The sequence below is a fragment of the Triturus cristatus genome, chromosome 4_1 (genome assembly GCF_964204655.1).
Source record: "Triturus cristatus chromosome 4_1, aTriCri1.1, whole genome shotgun sequence".
NCBI classification, from domain to species: domain Eukaryota; kingdom Metazoa; phylum Chordata; class Amphibia; order Caudata; family Salamandridae; genus Triturus; species Triturus cristatus.
The window spans coordinates 741,044,636-741,064,516 of NC_140585.1; the positions used below are offsets into that span (position 1 = coordinate 741,044,636).

A 19,881-nucleotide genomic window follows, 5' to 3' on the forward strand; every position below is an offset into this window, starting at 1 on the left:
TGCTTGGCTCAGCAGGTGCTAAAGAAAATCTCTTTGGGTTTGTCAGCCGCGAGCTTTAGATCTGCCATCTGGATTCATGGCACCTCACAGATGCTAGTAAATCACAAGTCAAGTGTATATATTTACTACTCTCCTGCGCTCGAAACTGAAATATAGACATGCAGGTGCTCATCCTCCCAGAGTTCCTGTTTGCTACTTAGAAGTGGCAGCATTCCCTCATTAAAAATATTGCAAGTCTGTTGCCAAATGCTGACACTCCCCCTTATAAATTAAAGAAGTGCCAGCACTTGGTACCTGCCAATGTAAAGCACTGCTCCTCTCCAGTCTTTCATTCTTCAGTCTTCAAACTATGTTAAAATGTTTCAGTGATCTTCAGTATTGCAGATTATTTCTTCACATGTTACCCCTCTCATACTTCTGCACTAATGGCTGTCCCAAATTGCACAGTTTGCGAGGACAGTGATGGAAAGGGATTTCTATATGCGTGCACTTAAAATAATTTTTGAAAACATTTTGATAAAGTAAATGTTAGCATGGATCTTTTATAAGCTGTATCCAAAAGCAGCATCTATGCAAGTGTTTGTTCCTATGTATTTTGGTGCATTTTTTTAAATTATTGTTCACTATTAATATGCCATTCTAATGAAGAGATGTATTTTGTTTTGGCCCAGGTCTTGGCTCCCGTGAAATTTGTGAATTCCGCGTTGCCCGATCTGCTGACCCAATTAGGCAAGATGCCTGATTATTCCATTTTCCGGGGTTACATCATTGTAAGAAGCCTTGTGTTTTGTCCAATCTTTCTTTTTCATTAATGATAATGTAATGGAAAGAGTGCTGTCAAACATATTCTCTTCTTTCTTACAATCCTAGCAATACAATTTGGCAAAAGAAATTGAAGCATCTGAAGCTTACACGATATTTGCTCCAAACAATGATGCAGTTGAGAAATACAGTCGTGAAAAGGGAACAGCAACTTTGGTATGTGTTTCTAAGTTTGTTTCTTTGGTTTAGTTATATTGTCACAATTATAGTGAAAAACAGGACAGCTTGCAGATATGTCTTCAATATTATGCAGACCATAATGGGATGTGACATGTAAGTAGATAGAATCCAATTTCAATAGGTGCTGGAACAATTTGAAGACTGAGGGTGCTGCAATCAATGTTGCATCATTAAGGTCATAGGGATTCTGCAAAAACCAGGCATCACCTAAAGAAAAGGTGTCACAAATGAGCCACATCCATTTAGCAGTAGAGTGGTAACAGTGTAGTATATAGCTGGTGTTGCATTTCAGAGCTTTCTGTCACAAATGTATTATTAAAGCATAGTTTGGTATCCCACTGTTATTTAAAGGCAGCACATTTTCCATTGAAATGATCACTAAATTTGTACAAACAGACAATTTTACTGATTACATAGCGCACAAACAGTAATATGTGGAAATTGGGCGGCAGCGAATATTTGTCATGTGCACATCACCATCTAAGGTGTCTTGATCTGTTGTGATCCTATTAAAATCTTTATTTCCATCACACTCACTTCAGAATTAGAAAAAGTGCCATATTTGTGCTGTCCTACTTGTTAACTTATTTTTTAATATGTGCATAGTTTATAGGAATTTAAATGTTGATGTGTGTTGGAAGAAAACAACAACATAGAGTTTTTCCTTTCACACAAGATTGTCACATAGTTCAGTTTGCAAAATCTTCACTGTTAGACCTGGCACCATTGGCGTGGGTCTCCCTTCCATTTTTTGCCTTCGCCTCCTGTGTTTTGCTGTGTGTTGGACTCTGTTTTGCTGGCCTAGATGCTTTGTATACTTTGTACAGTGCAAGTGTTCCCTATGTAAATTGTTGTTATGGATTAGTGATTCCATGATTGGCATATTTGATATACTTATCAGACCCTAGTATAGCGCACTGTGTGTGCCCAGGGCCTGTAAATCAAATGCTGCTAGTGGGCTGCAGCACTGATTGTGCCACCCACAGAAGCAGCCTGTAAAATATAACTCTGGCCTGCCATTGCAGAGCCTGTGTGCAGTCTGGACTGCCATGTCGACTTGGCAAGTGCACACCAGCCAGTCCCTAAATCTTCCCTTTTCTACATATTAGTCACCCCTAAGGCAGGCCCAAGGTACCCCTGTGGGCAGGGTGTATTGTATGTGAAAGGTAGGACATGCCCTGAGTGTGTGGCATATCCTGAAAGTGAAATACTGCCAATTTCCTTTTTCTCTATTGCAAGGCTACCTGTTCAATAGGACAGAATGAGGAGTTTGTTTATAACATCTTTTAAACATAACTGGCCCTGAGAACAAGGTAGAAAAATAAGTTTAGTATGCCTGAACTCAGAATGTTAAAATGCATCTTTTAGTGAGGGTGATTTTAACAATCTGGGTTTGAAAATACCACCACTTTTAGAAAGTAGGTATTGTCTTGCCCAACCATCCAGTGTGCCTCTGCTAGGTTTGTTATTTGCATTTTTGGCTTTTGGATGACAGGGTCTGGAGAGGGGCACTGGCTCCAGAAGTCAGATGAGTCAGGGCTGGACTGAATAGACTTGGGCGGCATTTAGAGTAGGGGGAGGAGATTTCCTTTCATCTGCATGGGCCTGGTCTGCCTTCAATAATGCTGTCTCCAACTCCTGCCAGGAAGCTGTACCAGTGAGGACAGAACTGGTTTTGGCTGGGTACAGACACTCTATGCCAACTAGAGACCCCCATTTCTAACATTCACAATTTGCACGAAGAGAAAGAAAAGTAAACACCAGTCTCCATGATAAAAGAATAAGCAGCAATTTGTTAAATACTATATTAGTTAGCAGACTAGACTAACATTTGACATGTGTCTTTGAATGCACTGCAAATGTGGCAAGATAAATACAAAATTTAAAGTAATCTTTATTGCTCATTCATCTTCTGGGAATGCAGCATGGATTTTGGGCATGCTGCAATACCTCAGCACCCCTGCTTCATGCTCCTATGGCGATGGTACCAGATCAAAGTTTTTTCTACCTCTATTTTGATGTGGGGAAAAATAGAACATATGGCATTGTAGGTGTTTTAACACTTTATAGCATTAGGCATTTCCAGAGAAGGGTACCTCTGCCTAGATTCTGACAGCAACAAGGCTATTTGCCACACTCACTATGCCAACAGTAAACCTACTTACACCTCCTTATTTGCATTAAGGTTTTTGTCACAATTCTGATCCAACACTTGATCTTTACGTTAAGCTAATACCCCACAGCTAATACCCTGCAGTTTGACTGGACATGTGTTACCCTGAATTTTCTACTTGCTTGAAGCCCCTCTGGCTAAGGTTGTATCCCTTCCCTAACCTGGATGTTGGTGAAACGTCTGGTCACATAACGTGCTTTGGCAATGTCTTCTTCACTAACCAGGAACATAAAGCGTACACTATGGTACGTCTACACAGTGAGACACCAGTGGTGATGAAGGTACACATATGGCAATCTTGTCTACAGTCCTCGAAGCAGGAACAACAATCATGCCCTAAAGTGTCTTCCTGTCAGCCGCCTAGACACTGCAGCTCGTATTAGCTTCTTTGTTGCAGTATACGCAACTGTCTCCTGTCCTTGCAGTTATGAAATTCACTTTCTTCTTTAAAACATGAACATACTTCTCTATAGCAATTTGGCAGATTTTGAATTAATTCCCATAAAATGAAACCTCCCACTGGCTATTTTATCTCCCAAATTTCAGTTGGTTCAGCCAGGTGGCTGTGGATGCGTTGTTAGAATATGGCTGAAGGATCTCTCCATATTGACCTTTCATAATCTTTTGTAATATCTTGATATTTCTGTTTACGGGTAAAATAGCTAAAATAGAAATCATAGTAACAATATTAAATGAAAGAAGACAAATTATTAAAAAGCCTCCTCGTCCATTTTGTGTTATATAAAATCAGAAACGTTCACAATTGTTGAAGAGTGGTAACTGCTTCACAGCATTGAAACAAATGAGGTGTGTGGGCCAGAAGAAAAAGATGTGACACGTCTTCAGAGATGGGGATAGAGCGAGGTGGCAGATATAAAAGTGGGTGAGTAGACAGGATAGGGTTGAGTGGAATGGACAGGTAATGCGGAAGAGGGGAGCAGAGTAACGGGACAATAGCTGTTTCGCAATTTAAGGAATTTTATGACTTTCTGTTGAAAATGCAGCCATATGCAGCACTGTATTCTGATTGCTTAATAATTTCCTCGCTGCCTCTGAAAGAAAAAAGTCAAAATTCCATATATTAACAAATAAAGCTCCTCCTCTGCTGACTTCTCTCTAAATGGTAGAGAAACTTAGAGGAAAGAGAGTGGGGAGTGGTGAAGAAATAGCAAAGTGCTTGGCAGAGGGCTTCTACCAGAAGGAAAGCCATTGTGTGTGACGAGGATACTTTTTATAGAATCAAGTGCGATTTATTATAATTTTTTTTTACTCCTCATTTTACATCTGAAAGACTCATAGTGGTTTGGTTAAATGACACAGCCAGCGTCATCGATTCCCCTATTTATTGCTAGAGGCAAGGTTTCTAGCCGTACTGCGCCATTAAAAACAGAACCCACTGCTTCCTTAACAATTTATCTGGAATGAGCGTTTGGAGATTATTTCTTAGGACCCTAATATCCCAACTTCTTTCCCAGAAATGTGGTTATTGATGTCATAATCATTAGGCCAGATTTTCCTTGTCCCACTGTTTCTACTATCCAAAACTAATAATCTTCCCTGGACATCCCATAGCTCCCAAAACTTTACTCTTTTAACTGATGCTGATTTACATTCTAAGGCTCTAATTCTCTGGACAGATTATGCAGATTCAGACCTAGTAGGGGGGGGGACACCCATTTTAGGCATATCTCCCTTTTCACCAGCAGTATTAGTACAAACAACAAAATGTTTTGCTTTTTAAACAACTTCACCGGTTTATCACTCCCATCAATAACCCCAAATATTGCCATTGCTAGGCTTACCTTAATGCCTTTGTCTATGACCTTGTTATCATTCACCTTCTTCTTACCAAAGTTAGGGCTCTTTCTCACCTCTTGTCTACCCAACTTGGACAGCCTCTTGGGTGTCCAATATGCTCTGTGTACTGTGAAAAGATGGTTTCTCCTAAGGGGTGCAGGCTTTATAGTTGACCAAAAAGTAGCCATAGATACTTGCCATAACTCTTCTGTCTATATATTCGGCAGGTCCCTCTTCCAGATCTCTCCCATCTCAGAGTAGGGTTCTTCTCCTGCTTCTACCAACATATCAGACAATTTTGCAATTTCCTTTGCTGGGGGGGGGTTTCAGTAGCTGCTTTATCTCATAGTCTGTACTCCCTTCCCCCACTTTCTACAGTTCTCTTGTCCAACTTGTTAATTGATAATATTTTAACTTTGAAAGGCATCCTGCTGTTAGTTCATCCAAAATGTCCCATGAAACAAAGGATCTACTGTGCAGAATTTGACCCCAGTTACTTACACCAGCTTCAGTCAGGGGAGCTGCCAGTTTATCAAACGAGCATGTAGGAGTACCTAGGGAGTCCCAAATTGGAGTTGAAGAACAATAATACTGTATTCCCAAAGACCGCCTTGGTTTGTAACAAGTCTTACATGAGGCCTTCAAAGTCTTCAGCCTTACCTTTTTAAATTACTTGGGATGGCCAAATCTGTACAGAAAAAAAGTTGTCATACTCAGCATGTTCTCTTGTTAAGGCCTTAAAAGTGGGGAGTAAAGTTCCTTTTCTAGAAGAGATCTAAAGGTTTCAAACTGAAAGGCTAAATAGTAGATAAGAGGTCTGGACTTTCTATGCCCCATGTATCTTCCTCCGAGGGATCATCTTCCAGGCAATCCTTACTCCTTTATATGACCAGATGAAACTACCAAAATCAACTTGTAGTTTCTTGATGGCATCTAGATTAAACTCTAAGGGAATTGCGTTGAAGATAAAAGCAAACTTTGGTAGTATAGACATTTTGGGAAGATTCGATCTTCCTAAAAGTGAGAGCGGGAGTTTGCTCCATATCTTAAGTAGTCTTTTAGTTTCGGTCTTTACTTTATTAAAATTCATTTGGGCTGATTTATCGAGGTCTTTGTAAATGGATCACTAAGTATCTAATCTCCTGTTTAACTAAAGGGCTGGAGCACTGCATAATATCAGTTTTTTCGCTGTTTACAGAATAACCTGGCACATTCCCAAACTCCTCTAGGGTTTCTGAGATCTCTGAGAGGGACCTTTCAACATCATTTGTATATGTCATTAGATCATCCACATAAAGACCCACTTTTTTCTCCTAGCCTCCACATCTGAATTGATTGATACTTAAGTTCGATCTTATTTTATTTGCCAATGGTTCAATATACAGATTAAAAAGTAAAGGAGACAAGGGGCAACCCTGACGAGTCACTCTTTAAATTGTTATCGGCCCTGTTAGATTACCATTTACCAGAATTCTAGCTGTAGGATTTCTGTAACTAGCTAATATTTTCCAAGAAATTGTCCCCCAAATTGTGTTGTCTAATTGCTAAGTGTAAAAAGAGCCAGCTGACCCCATCAAAAGCTTTAGCAGCATCAAAAGTAAGGACCTTCAGGGGGATTTACTCTCCTACATCCAAGCCTATTGCTCTGATCAGCTCATGTGTCAAGTCATGTAGTTGTCTCCCTCTAATAAAACCCTTTTAATGAGCATGTATTAAGTTCCCTATAATCTTGTCCAGTTGTTTAGCTAGGATCTGAGTATAGATCTTGTTGTCACAGTTTAAGAAGGATATCGGTCTGTATGACTGTATAACTTAGGGTTCTTGTTTGGTTTTAAAATAATACTGATCGTAGCTTCCTCCCAGGATTGCGACAGCTCTTTTCCTTCTAAGAAGGCTGAGTTTATCATCTCCCTATACCACGATGCCAGTTTTTCTTTTAAAACCTTACATACTTCATTGGGAAGTTTATCTGGGCCAGCTGCCTTCTCTTTTTTCAGTTTATCCATTCCCAATCTTACTTGTTCCATACTTCTCTCTGAACAAAGGACTTCCCTTTCAATTGTGATCAAACTAGCAGTATTTATTTCTTCAAAATAATTTTGCAATTGTTCCCCAGTTGCTACTGTTTCCTCCTTACACAAGTTTTTTTAAATAAAGATTAATGGCCCTTTAAATTTCTATTTTCTTCTGTACACCTTTAGCCTGTCTTGGCATCTAGGATTTCTACAATCATATTTCTAGAGGATTGTGTTTTGATTTTACATGCCAGCAACTTACTGCTGCCCTCCCCATATTCATAGTGAGATATCTTACTGGCCTTCCATTTTTTCCAGATTCCATCCTCCAAGAAGCTTGGCAACATGTTTTTTGCTTCCTGTAATTCAGCCTGTGTTTGGGCCTGGTCCTGAACATTTGGAGAGTTCTCTAATTCTCTTGAAAGCCTCACTATATTAAATTCCAGGTTTTCAAACTGGGTTTTCCGCTGCCTACTCCGGGTAATAGAGAGACTAATTAAGCTCCCCCTTATAAAAGCTTTATGGGTGTCCCAAACAATATGTAGCGGGGCAGAAAGACTTATTGACCTAGAAGAATTCATTAGCTTCTTTCTTTAAATTTTCACTAATTCCACCTCAAGTCACAAGACCGGGTTTAGGGCCCATCTCTTCTTGATAGGGGATTGAGTCAGGCTTAGTTACAAACTTACGGCTGAATGATCTGATAAATGTTCTATTATATGACGCAATTTGGGACTTTATTTCCAATCCTACTAGTTACTAGAAAAAAAATCTATTCTCGAGGAAAGTTCATATTTTTATTTCTAAATGTAAATCTATTATAATTGCTGTTTCAGAAGCAGAATATTGAGTACAAAATATCGAGTTGCACAAATATCGAGTCATTAATATCGTGGGTCAGAAATATCGACAGCAAGAATATTGTGGTCAAGAATATCGATTTAAGGTAAGTAATATCGATTTAAAAAATATCGAAGTGTTTAATATCGTTTGCAAAAACATAGGGGTCTATTATAATGGCGGGCGGATCGCCACTGCCCATATGGCAGTGGCGATCCGCCCGCCATTATTCACCGCCCGCCTCCCATGTCCCCTCTACCATATTAGGATAGTGGGGGGGACCCCGGCGGATGGAAAGACCGTCTGCCAGTTTTCTGTCGGTCTAACAGGAGACCGGGCGGAAAAGGGGATTGATATTGTGGCGGTGTCTGCAGGACACTGCCATCCATATCAAGATGCAGGCGGTGAAGTGCCTATCCATGGCGGCGTTGCCGCCATGGAAAGGCATGCAGAGTCTGCATGTGGGGGTCCGTTGCGGGCACCCAGGTAGCTGGGGGTGCACATGGGCATTTGCATGCACAACGTGGCAGGCACCGCGCGGTGCCTGCCACGTTGTGCATGCAAATGCACAAATGCCTTTTTAACATTGCGGCGGGTGCTGCTGAAAGCACCGCCCGCCGCAATGTTAAAAATGCAGGATGCGCCCGCCAGTGTGGTGGGCGCATGCTATTTGGATTTGCGGGACCACCGTACACATAGCGGGCAGTCCCATTTGCCGACACGATGTAATAGACCCATAATTTGTTAAAAATATAGTTTTTTATTATTGTTATGTATGTTAGTATATATTTTATATGTATGTGATGTATGTATTTTGTATAAGAATTGTTTGTATTTTTAATATATGTGTTAAAATTTGAGTAGTTATTATTATTTTTTTATTAGAATTTTGCGCTTTTAGTTCCGCAGCGGGATTTGGGTTTATAGGGGAATAGGGTGGGAAGTAATTTATTTTTATTTATGAATTAATATTGGTTAATTAATTTTAATTAATTAATTGGTTATTAATTTTGGTAATTTTAATATTAGGGTGCCGATTCCGATCCGTTAAAATTTTTTTGCGTACGACTCGTATCCGTATATTTTTACGTACGAATCGTACAAGTGCCCTACAACCGGCGAAGTACGATTCGTACGTGAAAAATACATACGAATTGCTTTGGGAAAAGGGTACGAGAGGGAGCCGGACTGTTTTACGTACCAATCGTAAAACTGAAGTCCGAGCACGCAAGTACAATCCGTACCGCCCGTCCGAATACACAACCGCATGGAAAAGGCCCCGTACGGAGCGAACGCAGTACCATTCATGTACACGGGTAAACTTGTGCCCAGATACGAGTCGTACAGCCCCCCCTGCCCCCCGCATATGTCAGCACCGTACCCCCGTATGTCAGCACCGTACCCCCCCATGTCCGCACTGTACCCCAGCCCTGTACGTGTACGCACCGTACCCCAGCCCCATACCCCAGCCCCGTACCTGTATGCACCGTACCCCAGCACCGTACCCCAGCCCCGTACCTGTACGCACCGTACCCCAGCCCCGTACCTGTACGCACCATACCCCAGCACCGTACCCCAGCCCCGTACCTGTACGCACCAAACCCCAGCCCCGTACCCCAGCCCCGTACCTGTACGCACTGTACCCCAGCACCGTACCCCAGCCCCGTACCTGTACGCACCGTACCCCAGCCCCGTACCCCAGCCCCGTACCTGTACGCACCGTACCCCAGCACCGTACCCCAGCCCCGTACCTGTACGCACCATACCCCAGCCCCATATCCCAGCCCCGTACCTGTACGCACCGTACCCCAGCACCGTACCCCAGCCCCGTACCTGTACGCACCGTACCCCAGCCCCGTACCCCAGCCCCATACATGTACGCACCGTACCCCAGTCCCGTACCCCAGCCCCGTACATGTACGCACCGTACCCCAGGCCCATACCCCAGCCCCGTGCATGTACACACCGTACCCCAGCACTGTACCCCAGCCCCGTACCTGTACGCACCATACCCCAGGCCCGTACCCCAGCCCCGTGCCTGTACGCACCGTACCCCAGCCCCATGCATGTATGCACCGTACCCCAGCCCCGTACCCCAGCCCCACATGTACGCACCATACCCCAACACCGTACCCCAGCACCCTAACCCAGCATCGCGTATGTACAGATCTTACAACAACATTGCAGATAGAGCACTGTACACCAACATCGCGTATGTATGCACCTTACCTTCGCAAAAAAGACTCGTACTGAACCAGGACACTGTAAAACAGCACAAGGAGGGTCAATTCGACTCGCACAACACCACAAAACACGTCTACATGAGAAAATACATCTCAATGACTGACCTGGCACATCCAAACAGGCAAACAGAGGCCCAAACTCACAACCCCCTCTTATAACACACCCACCAAAATTTCAAACCCAGCCACACCCACAAATGGACCAATAAAAAGGGCCCACACACACAAACCATGAGCCTTTGCAACAGACCCACTGCTGCCAGACCCTACAGACAAACAACTGCACCCATACACCTTAACTTACACACCTTCACACAACCTCCTTCACAAAGACCCCCTCTTCACATTCACACCCACACCGTCACATTCACACCCACAACCATCCACACCCACACCCACACCCCACACCATGCCCACAGACACAAATCCAAAGTTCACAAGGGAGGAGCTGGACATCCTTGTCAACGAAGTCATCAGCGTCGAGCCACAGCTCTTTGGAACATTGATCAGACAGACGAGCATAGCTGAAAAATCACGCATGTGGCAGAGGATCGTCGATAGGGTGAATGCTGTTGCGGCCATCCGAAGGACCAGGCATGAATGCCAAGCAAGGTGGTACGATCGGCGGAGGGCAGTCAAGCGGAAAATGAACAAGGACTACGCCCAGAGTAACATCACTGGAGGTGGGCTGCCCTGCAGACCGGTACATTACCATCCCTGGGAGGAGAAGGTGATGGCCCTGCTTCTGCCGGATGGGAGGACACAGTGTCGAAGTAGTCGCAGAGCCTGGTGAGTACACAAACAACTGACGTAACGTGGGGGTAATGGCATCCACATCCCAAATACACCAAATGCACGGAACTACCCCCAAGCCCTCACCGGACACAACCACACTCAAAAACCACGCTCATGCCACTAACATGTCCATGCCCCATTCACAAAGCAAGGCCATGCCATGTCCCAGGCTACACGAACCACAAACCCAAGACTGGATGTCCGGGATGCTGGGAGGGTGGGGCTCACAAAACACATTGTGCAACTCAGAAGCAGACACCATTGCCCTCAGCCAATATGGCCCAGGTACATAACCATGCACCATGCCCAATGCACAGGGACTGGCAAAGTACTGACAAGGTAGCTGACACTTGGCCCTGCTGTATGCAGCACAAGGCCCTCCTGTGACCACTGTACACTCAAACACCAACTCCACAAGCTCAGATATCTAGCACAGGAACTCACACGCACTGTCATGCCAGCATGCACCATGAGGGGACAGACACATCACCTGGGAGACCCAATGCCAACTCACACTACACCCAACAGCAGGCCCTGTCACACACCGCCCCCCTTACACAAGCACACACCCCCGGGGCAGGCAACGGATTTACCCACTCTCACAATGGACATGTGACACAACAAGATCAATCCATAGCCAAATAAGCATCCTAGCAAAAAATCTACAGGTCAAACACTCAGGAGAACATATCAATCTGTCCCCCGCAACATACCCATCCCCAAGTGGACATTAAGAGGAATGCTAGGCACATCCAACTACCTGGAGGAACTGTGCCAACTTGAACATGTATGAAACATGGATGTGGCATGAAGCAGCATTAACATTGTCTCTCTCTCACACACAGGGCAACATCATGGATCTCCCCCAACAATGGGGGGGAAGAATCACAGTCCCAGGCTCGGCGTGAAGATGATCCCACCGGCAGCGACGACTCTCACCACTCCGTGGATGACCCCAACCAACCTTGACCATCTGGTGCCCAAGCCCCTGCAGCACCTGCATCAGGTACATCTGTGCCAACCACCACCCCCATTCCTGCCACATTCCAGGAGACACCCAGGAGCCCTGCTCGCACTGAACAACAGAGCCAGTCTAACCAGGAGGGACAAGGTTCTCCGGGCACCCAGGAGGAGGCAGGCAACCCCGCAAATGCCATCCCTCAGGGGTCCCGTAGACCCGATGTGCCCACAACGGCAGGCCAGGCTCGTGTGGGCAGGGGTGGTGAGAGTGGAGGCAGGCGGAGGTGCGAACCTGACCAGCCAGCTGAGGGAACCGGTATGTCACACATATGCCACATCCTGGACACATACCGGCGTGACACCAGGGGCATCAGCCAGGTAGTGGAGACCCTCAACGAGATGAAGAACCTGCAGGCCGAGCAACATGCCAGTCAACAACAACACCAAGGACGGATGGAGGCAAGACTGGCTGAGCTCCTGACGGTGCAAACGGACATGAGCCGTTCACTCCGTCGGATTGCCGAAAACATGGGCAACCCTCCCTGTGCCCCCAGGCGAAGACCACCACCAGCCACAGGGAGGGAGGAGGAGGAGGAATCGTCTAACTGAGTGTCACACACATCGTCAAGGCCTGCATCTGAGGGTCCCGCGAGGAAGGTGGGTCATCCACGGAAAAGACCGTGAGAGTCAGCGGACCATCCACTTCTCCCAGGTCACCTGGCCCTCTGGCGCAACCGCAGCACCTCATCCAATGACATTCTCTGCCACATGGACTTTCTGGTCACAGTCTGACCAATGATGACCAACACTGTGGTCTGGACTCTGATGACTTCAAATGCAAAGGATCCCATCTCCCCCTGTGAACTTTGGATTCTATGCCCACTGTATAGCACCTATTTGTCCACACTAAACACGCCCCCCACCGAGAATAAATCTTCATTTCTTTACTTATATGTTGCAGTCATTTTGCATGAGTACACAACCTACGTGTGGGGAAATGTCAAACTATGCCTGAGTGTTGAACTAACTCCAGCCATCCATACACTGGGATCTGAGTCTGGTACAGGACACACATGGGTCACAATGTATCATCCAATACAGACATGGAGCACAATACTCACACGTGATGGCCTCAAGCAGCTGAGGGGTCGCTTGCAACACTGTGTGGACAGACCAATTTGGAAGAGTATCATTAATGCGTAGAGGTCATGGCTCATGTGGATGTTCACGGGGAGGGAGTACCAGGCATGTTTTGCCAGGTGGGAGAACCATGTCATGCATGCTGGAGTATGGTGGATGTGAAGAATGGTGGCCAGGGCAAAGTTGGATGCACAGAGATGGCCCAACGGGGTGTCGGATGACACACGTCCAAGGTCGGTTTGGGTCTGGGGTTGTGGACTGCCTCCTGAGTGTGGGTGAGGAGTCTGAAGGTCATCCTGCAGCAGACAGTGATCCTTTGCAGCTATCTCTGGTGGACGGTGATGTGGCTGGGGTGCCGGATGTTGAAGCTGAGGTGTGCAGATGCACCCTGCATGTGGACAACTTTCCCTGGAGTTTGGATGTACTTGCTCCGTAGAGGGCGGGGCAGTAGTTGACACGGCTGTTGTCGTGGACCTGGGGGCTGGTCTGGCTTTCCTTGGAGTGGATCTATCTGTGGATCATGTGCATCATGCAGAGGGTGTTGCAGCATGAGGTACAGATGCTGGTGATTAGCATGGCAAATGTGAGTGACGAATCCATGAAGCACACCATCTTGTGTGCGTGGCCACTGGGTGCATGTGCAGGGCTCTTGCGGGTGGGACACAAGCAGTTGACCCAGCTGTAAGGGGACAATCCTCAGATGATTACCTCAGTCCTGTTCAAGTCCAGTCTCAGGTGGCTGATGTTCAGCCATTCATCAATGGATCTCATGCCTTCTTGAATGTTGGAACTGGCAATGTCTGCGTCTTTGGTGAGGGTGAGGAGCACCTGGCTGTCAATGGCATACAAGCTGATGATGAGGTGCTGTGCGCATGTGATGGTGGAGGGGGGGTCCTGGACACATTGGGACACAAGCAGTTGACCCAGCTGTAAGGGGACAATCCTCAGATGATTACCTCAGTCCTGTACAAGTCCAGCCTCAGGTGGCTGATGTTCAGCCATTCATCAATGGATCTCATGCCTTCTTGAATGTTGGAACTGGCAATGTCTGCGTCTTTGGTGAGGGTGAGGAGCACCTGGCTGTCAATGGCATATGAGCTGATGATGAGGTGCTGTGCGCATGTGATGGTGGAGGGGGGGTCCTGGACACATTGACACGCTGAGAGATGATACCTGGGCCATGTGCCAGATGACGCCACTATACTACATGCTGAAGGCTTGAGTCCCACTCCCATGGCCTTGCTGTTGTACGGAGCCGGTGGGGAGTAGGAGGGACATGACCTGGTTGGTGTGACAGGGCCTGGAAGGCGGGGCAGCGCTGTGTAGGCAGTTGGAGTTGCACACTCATCATGCAAAGGTGTTGTGTGTGCGCTTAGGGTATGCCTGAGAGCAGGCGGTGGATTTTCGGATGGACAATGCTTGGAGGGTGGCTGCAACATCAGACTGTAGTGTGATGTGGTTCATGCAAGGACATGAGGGTTGTGCAATGTGCACGTAGCATGCGCTGACGGTCCAGCCTTTGGTCGTACACGTACGTGTAGTACGTGTACTACCGTAGTACACGTACGTGTACTACCAGTGCGTAAACCTATGTGTGCACACTGGTCGTACACGTACGTGTACTACCGTAGTACACGTACGTGTACAACCAGTGCGTACACGCACGTGTCAAACGCACTGTGCAACTGGTGCCGTAGGGGTACGTGTGAAACGCACCGTACCTGTGTGTGGATTTCAAAATTACATAGGGGACGCATGAGGGACAAGTATTAGGGCCTAAATGCATGCTGGTTGTCATGGATACCGAGTTTCCAGTTCAAATTTTTCCATCAGGTGGCCTGCAAAAGTCAGTTGGCCACCAAATACAATGTTGCAAAGTGGTTGTTGACTTGACATGATGCTCAAATTTTGAACCATGCAAAGGCACTCACTGGTGTATGTTTAAAGGGATTGGAGGAAACGTAGGATGCAAGTGAGTCTGACCAATCACTCTGTACTCCTGTAAATGAAACAGCCCAGCAAGGCAGATATAAGTCAGCCATAACCCATGAGAGGGCACTTGCCTGCACAACCTTTCAGTCGACACCACTGCTGCTGTCTGTGCTTCCTCTGGCACCATGTCAAGGTCTGTGGAGAGGGCCCAGCCTTTCACACAAGAGGAGAATGAGGCATTGCTAGATGTCATCCTCCCACAGTACCCCAGCCTGTATGGGAGACCAGGGGAGCAGGTGAGTGCTGACTCCACTACCTTTTTTGTGACTGTCACTTCTGGCATTGTGTCCAGGTGTGACAGACATGCAATGTTGTTTAGAGTGGGTCCCAGGGGTGGGAATGGCTTATGTCTCTCATGCAGAGCATGATGTAGTTCATGTGTGCACTCCTCACTTGCATTGTGCTTACTGTGACATTCACTGCATAGTGCATGGCACATTCAGCCTGGCTAATCCTTTGGGCCATTTTTTTTCTATAGTCCTGAGGTGATTCAGTGGTCCCACCCGTGTGATAGGTGACTGTACCCACAGATGTGTGTGAGTTGAGTGGAGCTGTGGTGAGAGTGTCCAAATGATGTGTACGCCCCCTGGACATTGATGTGTGTGAATGTTCCTTGTCATGTGGGTGAGTGTCTATGTGGAGTGTTGCACCACAGCTGCATGGAGGAGGCAACAGCTCTACCCATCTGATATGAGAAGTAAGCCGTGCTGTGTGTCTGACTTGCTGAGCTGGCCCCACACCTGTGACACCCCACAGGCAATTGGCACATGTGCAGAGTGAGGTTTGTATCCGCTGTTGCCAATGGCAGGTGATTGATCTGTGCCTGTGTGTGTCTGTGTAGTCTGCTGAGGTTGCGTCAGTGGCCTGGGGCATGTGACTGCTTTGAGGTGCTGTCCATCAGCCTGGTGTTGCTTGTGATGCACAGTGTGTGCCATGATCAGGCAGTGTGTCGCACCCCTCATGCCACCTGTGTACTTTCAATGCCATGTAGTGCATTGGGGCTTCCACAGAGGCTAATGTCCCTATGACAAAGATGCTATTCGTTGGCAGCATACTATGCCCTGTTCAACATATCAAAGATGTTCAAATGTGTGTCTCTGTGACATGGTGCAGGTGTAGTGATGTTGTCTCACTTTGTCATCCTCACAGGTAACTGCCTACCAGAAGGGGAAGATATGGAAGCGGGCTGTCAGGGCCGTGATATCGGTGGAGGGTCGCAGTTGGCGCCTAGCCCAAGTGAGGAAACGCTGGCAGGACATCTGGTGCTGGACCAGGAGGATCGCCCGGGTCCTGCTGGGGGACTCACCTCCACGCCCCCACGGCGGGTGCCAACGCCTGACCCACCAGATGAAGCGTGTCCTGGCGGTGGTCTTCCCTGACATGGATAGGCGGTTACAGGAGGGACAGCAGCAAGGAGGGGGTAGGTACATGTGTGTTTGTTGTGTGTCACCAGCTTTTGGAAGTGCTCAGTTGCATGGATACACTGCCAGGGTTTATATGTGCAGTGCATATCCTGTTCCCCCAAGTCAACCGGTGCTGTTCTTCCTCCCTTCCCCTCCTTGACATGTGTTCCCTGGTCTGTGTGTAATCACTATTGCACATGGTCATCTAGGCTGCCAGGTAATCCAAGTGCACACTGCTTTCTGCATCATGTGTGGGGGTGGTCTGTGACATGTGTTGGTACCTTGCCTGTGCCCTGTCCTGTTCAGTCATTTGGGGGTCCATATTTGTTGGCACTGATGCTGAGTCCTAACATAGGAGTGTGAAGTTTCGAATGAACAGACTTGCAGCACGCATGACCGATGTTGTGGCCTCAGACATGATTTGCATGAGTGGGAGATATGCATAGTGCCGGGACGGTTGCTCATGTTACAGTCAGATCATTCCAGGACCATGGAGCAGTGTGCCCACTACAGTCCCCTGAGACACCCTTGCCTCGTAATCATGTGTGTCATCCAACACTGTGCCCATTATCTGTGTGTTCAGCATAGGTTGGCCTCTGTGGCATTGTTCCCTGGCCTCATTTGTATTTATGTAAATTGTGCTACATGTGTCCACTGTACAGGATGACCCCATTTGGCTTGTGCATACTCACACTGGCCAGTGCCTGTGTGTCTATGTACAACTATCTGTTAATGGTTGTTTGTCACAAATATGTGTTGGCAGCCTCACGAGGTGATGTGGAGTACTTTTAGGAATTCTTGATGCACTTTTAATTAAACCCCGATTAAGAGGTGTAACTTCTTGATCTGTCTCAATCACATTGTCTCAGGTATGGGGGGTTTGTGCGGGCAAGGCCTACATGTCCAAACCTTATGTCTCCTTGCCAGGTCTGACCTGTGTGTGATAATTGTCTGTTGTGCAGGGTTTAATGTTTGTGCTTTGCAGCATGTGTCAAAAGTTAAAATACATGGTTCCTGCTCATCCATCATTGGCACCAGTGTGTGGTCCAGATGCTACGTAGTTTGGTCTTTGTGTGCTGACATCTGTGTGGACATTCTTGGTTCCCATGAGGGTATCTCCTCAGTGCAGGTGCTCCTTATTCCGACACAATTGCAGGCCCATTAGCTTATGCATTGTCCTGTGTTTGGACATGTGTGTCACTCCACATGACAGGCAGTGGGTCAGATGTGTTTCCAACTGTGTCATCATGGTACGGGTGGCCATGTGACAGGTGGCATGATTCAAGTTGTTAGTCAAGAAGTGCTGTACCTTGGCACTCACTACACTTGTCAATATGTCTCAATTTTTGCAATGCTTGACATTTATGTTTTGTTGTGAAGGACAATAATGTGCCTGCATGACAGATGACTCCCAAGGAAGTGCTCAAGAAACCACCTTTACACTTTCCGGGGACACGCTGGCACATTTAAAAGAAAGGCTCAGTTCGAATAACACTTGTTTTGAGATTATACATATACATGTTCCCACAGTGTGGTTGCATTTGGGTAAGTCCTTGGTTGTTGCTGATACCAACTTACGAGTGTCAAGTCATCCAGACCACCGTGGTGCCATGTATATGTACTTACTGATACCCCATTTCTTCTTAACAGTGGCTTATTTGAATTAGGCTGGCAGCTCATACAAAGACTATGTAAATGTAGTTTTGTGTGCACCTCCTTGTGTGACTTCTGTTATACAGGCACATGTGTGTTCTGTTCACGAAGTGGCACATTCACACATTCTAAACATGTAGATTGTGTAAAGTGTTGTGATTCCCAAGGGATCACAATGTATTTCGTTTGGGTTTCCAAAGTACTCACAGGTCTCTGAGTGTGGGGACACCTTCAGCATTGAGGTCTGTTATTTGGCCTTGGGTGCACCAATACTGTTTCGTTCACAGTGAACAAGAGGTGGCATGCCTTCATAGTCTTGCTGTGCTCAACTGTTCCCAGCCACTAGCTTCTCAGTATAATTCGATATCAAGTTATTTGCTGTTGTGTCCTAATTTTCATTGTTTCCAAGTGGCATGGTGGGTCAACCAACTGGGGAGTGCAGGGCTTACATATGTGCGGAGTATTCTAGATGTTACTCATGATGCATTTCCTGATATGCACTGTGACATATTTTGTTTGGACTCATGTGTCAGATGTATACAGGTGACTGATTATTTTCTGTATCTTCACCTTGCCCACAGCATCATCGGAGGACACCGAGGGAGACACCTGCACGGACCTGGAGGAGGGATCCAGCACCGGTGCCACCACTGCTGGCGAGTCTGCGGAAGCAAGTGGCACGGAGGGCGAGGGGAGTCAGGCAGAGGACCTGTCTAGTGGCAACACCGACTACGACGCTGACGGGTCCGAGGCTGAACTCCTCGAGGGGGCGGAGGCTGCTACAACACCTGGCAGCAGCACTACATCTGTCACCGCCCTCTCCATTCCCATCACCGCCCTCCCAGTTGCTCCGGTCCCTTCTGTCTGTGCAGGGCACCACCATGTCTCCTTTGTGCCAGGCACCACACCCCCTACCCCTGTCCCCCCTGCTGCCCTCACTGCAGAGTCTGTGGACATTCAGCGGCAGTTGCAGGTTGGCCAGACATCGATGCTGAATGTCCTCCATGGCCACACCAGACTGCTGACACAGATGGTGTTGTACATGGAGGGCATGTCATCAGCGATGTCTGACCAATGGATATTGCTGAGGTCCATGGACTCTTCACTGACAGCAGCAGTGAGTCTCCTGCAGCGCTTCGTCCCCCCCCCACCCCTGCACCATCCACACTTCCCACTCCCATGCCTGTCCCAAGCACACCCAGACATTCCCAAGCACGCACCCCACCAGACACAGGCAGCACACCAACACATAAGGGCAAGGGCACACCTCCTGGCACGCACACTCAGGGGGATGAAGGCACACCCACTGGGTCTGGGGCACACAGGCATACACGCAGCCACAGTCCGAGTCTGCATGCCTCACTACCCAGTCCCTCCAATGGCACTCCCCTCGGCTCCCCTTCCCCACAATCTGACAAGGAGAGCTACTTGGCTGTGCTGAGCCTCAGCCCCACTGGGTCACCAGCCCGCAAACGGGCAAGACACTCCACGGGTAGGGGAGTTGAGTCCCCCCCCGTCCACCCCATCCCTCTGACCCCCCCCCTCCTTTGGGCCTGTGGTCTCTTCGGGTGCAGGGGATACGCTGGACGACCTTGCAGAAGTGTGCAGTGCCGTGCTAACCTCCACCTTTGGCGCTGCCCCACCCCCTGTGGTGGAGTCGTCCGTCCCTGCACCCACCACACCTACCCTTACACCTCCTGTCCCTGCGGTGCCTGGTCCTTCCCCACATCATGCCCCACCCCCAGTCGACGAACCTGAGGGTTCTAATGTGCAGGCAAGCTAGGGGAGACGCGTGGCCATGTGTTCCCCCAAGGACTTCTGATCTGGACTGACCATTGGCCTTTGTAAATAGTGTCCTTTAATAATTT

At 47.4% G+C, this 19,881-nt stretch overlaps 1 protein-coding gene across 1 annotated transcript in view; it reads left to right on the forward strand.

The window, feature by feature from the left end:
• The window catches only part of LOC146855445 (stabilin-2-like), a 1,201,024-nt gene that overhangs the window by 491,264 nt on the left and 689,879 nt on the right, over positions 1-19,881 (forward strand). Inside the window, 2 exon segments of the mRNA XM_085653243.1 lie at positions 672-770; positions 871-978. Of these exon segments, the coding sequence (XP_085509369.1) occupies positions 672-770; positions 871-978 (207 nt within the window).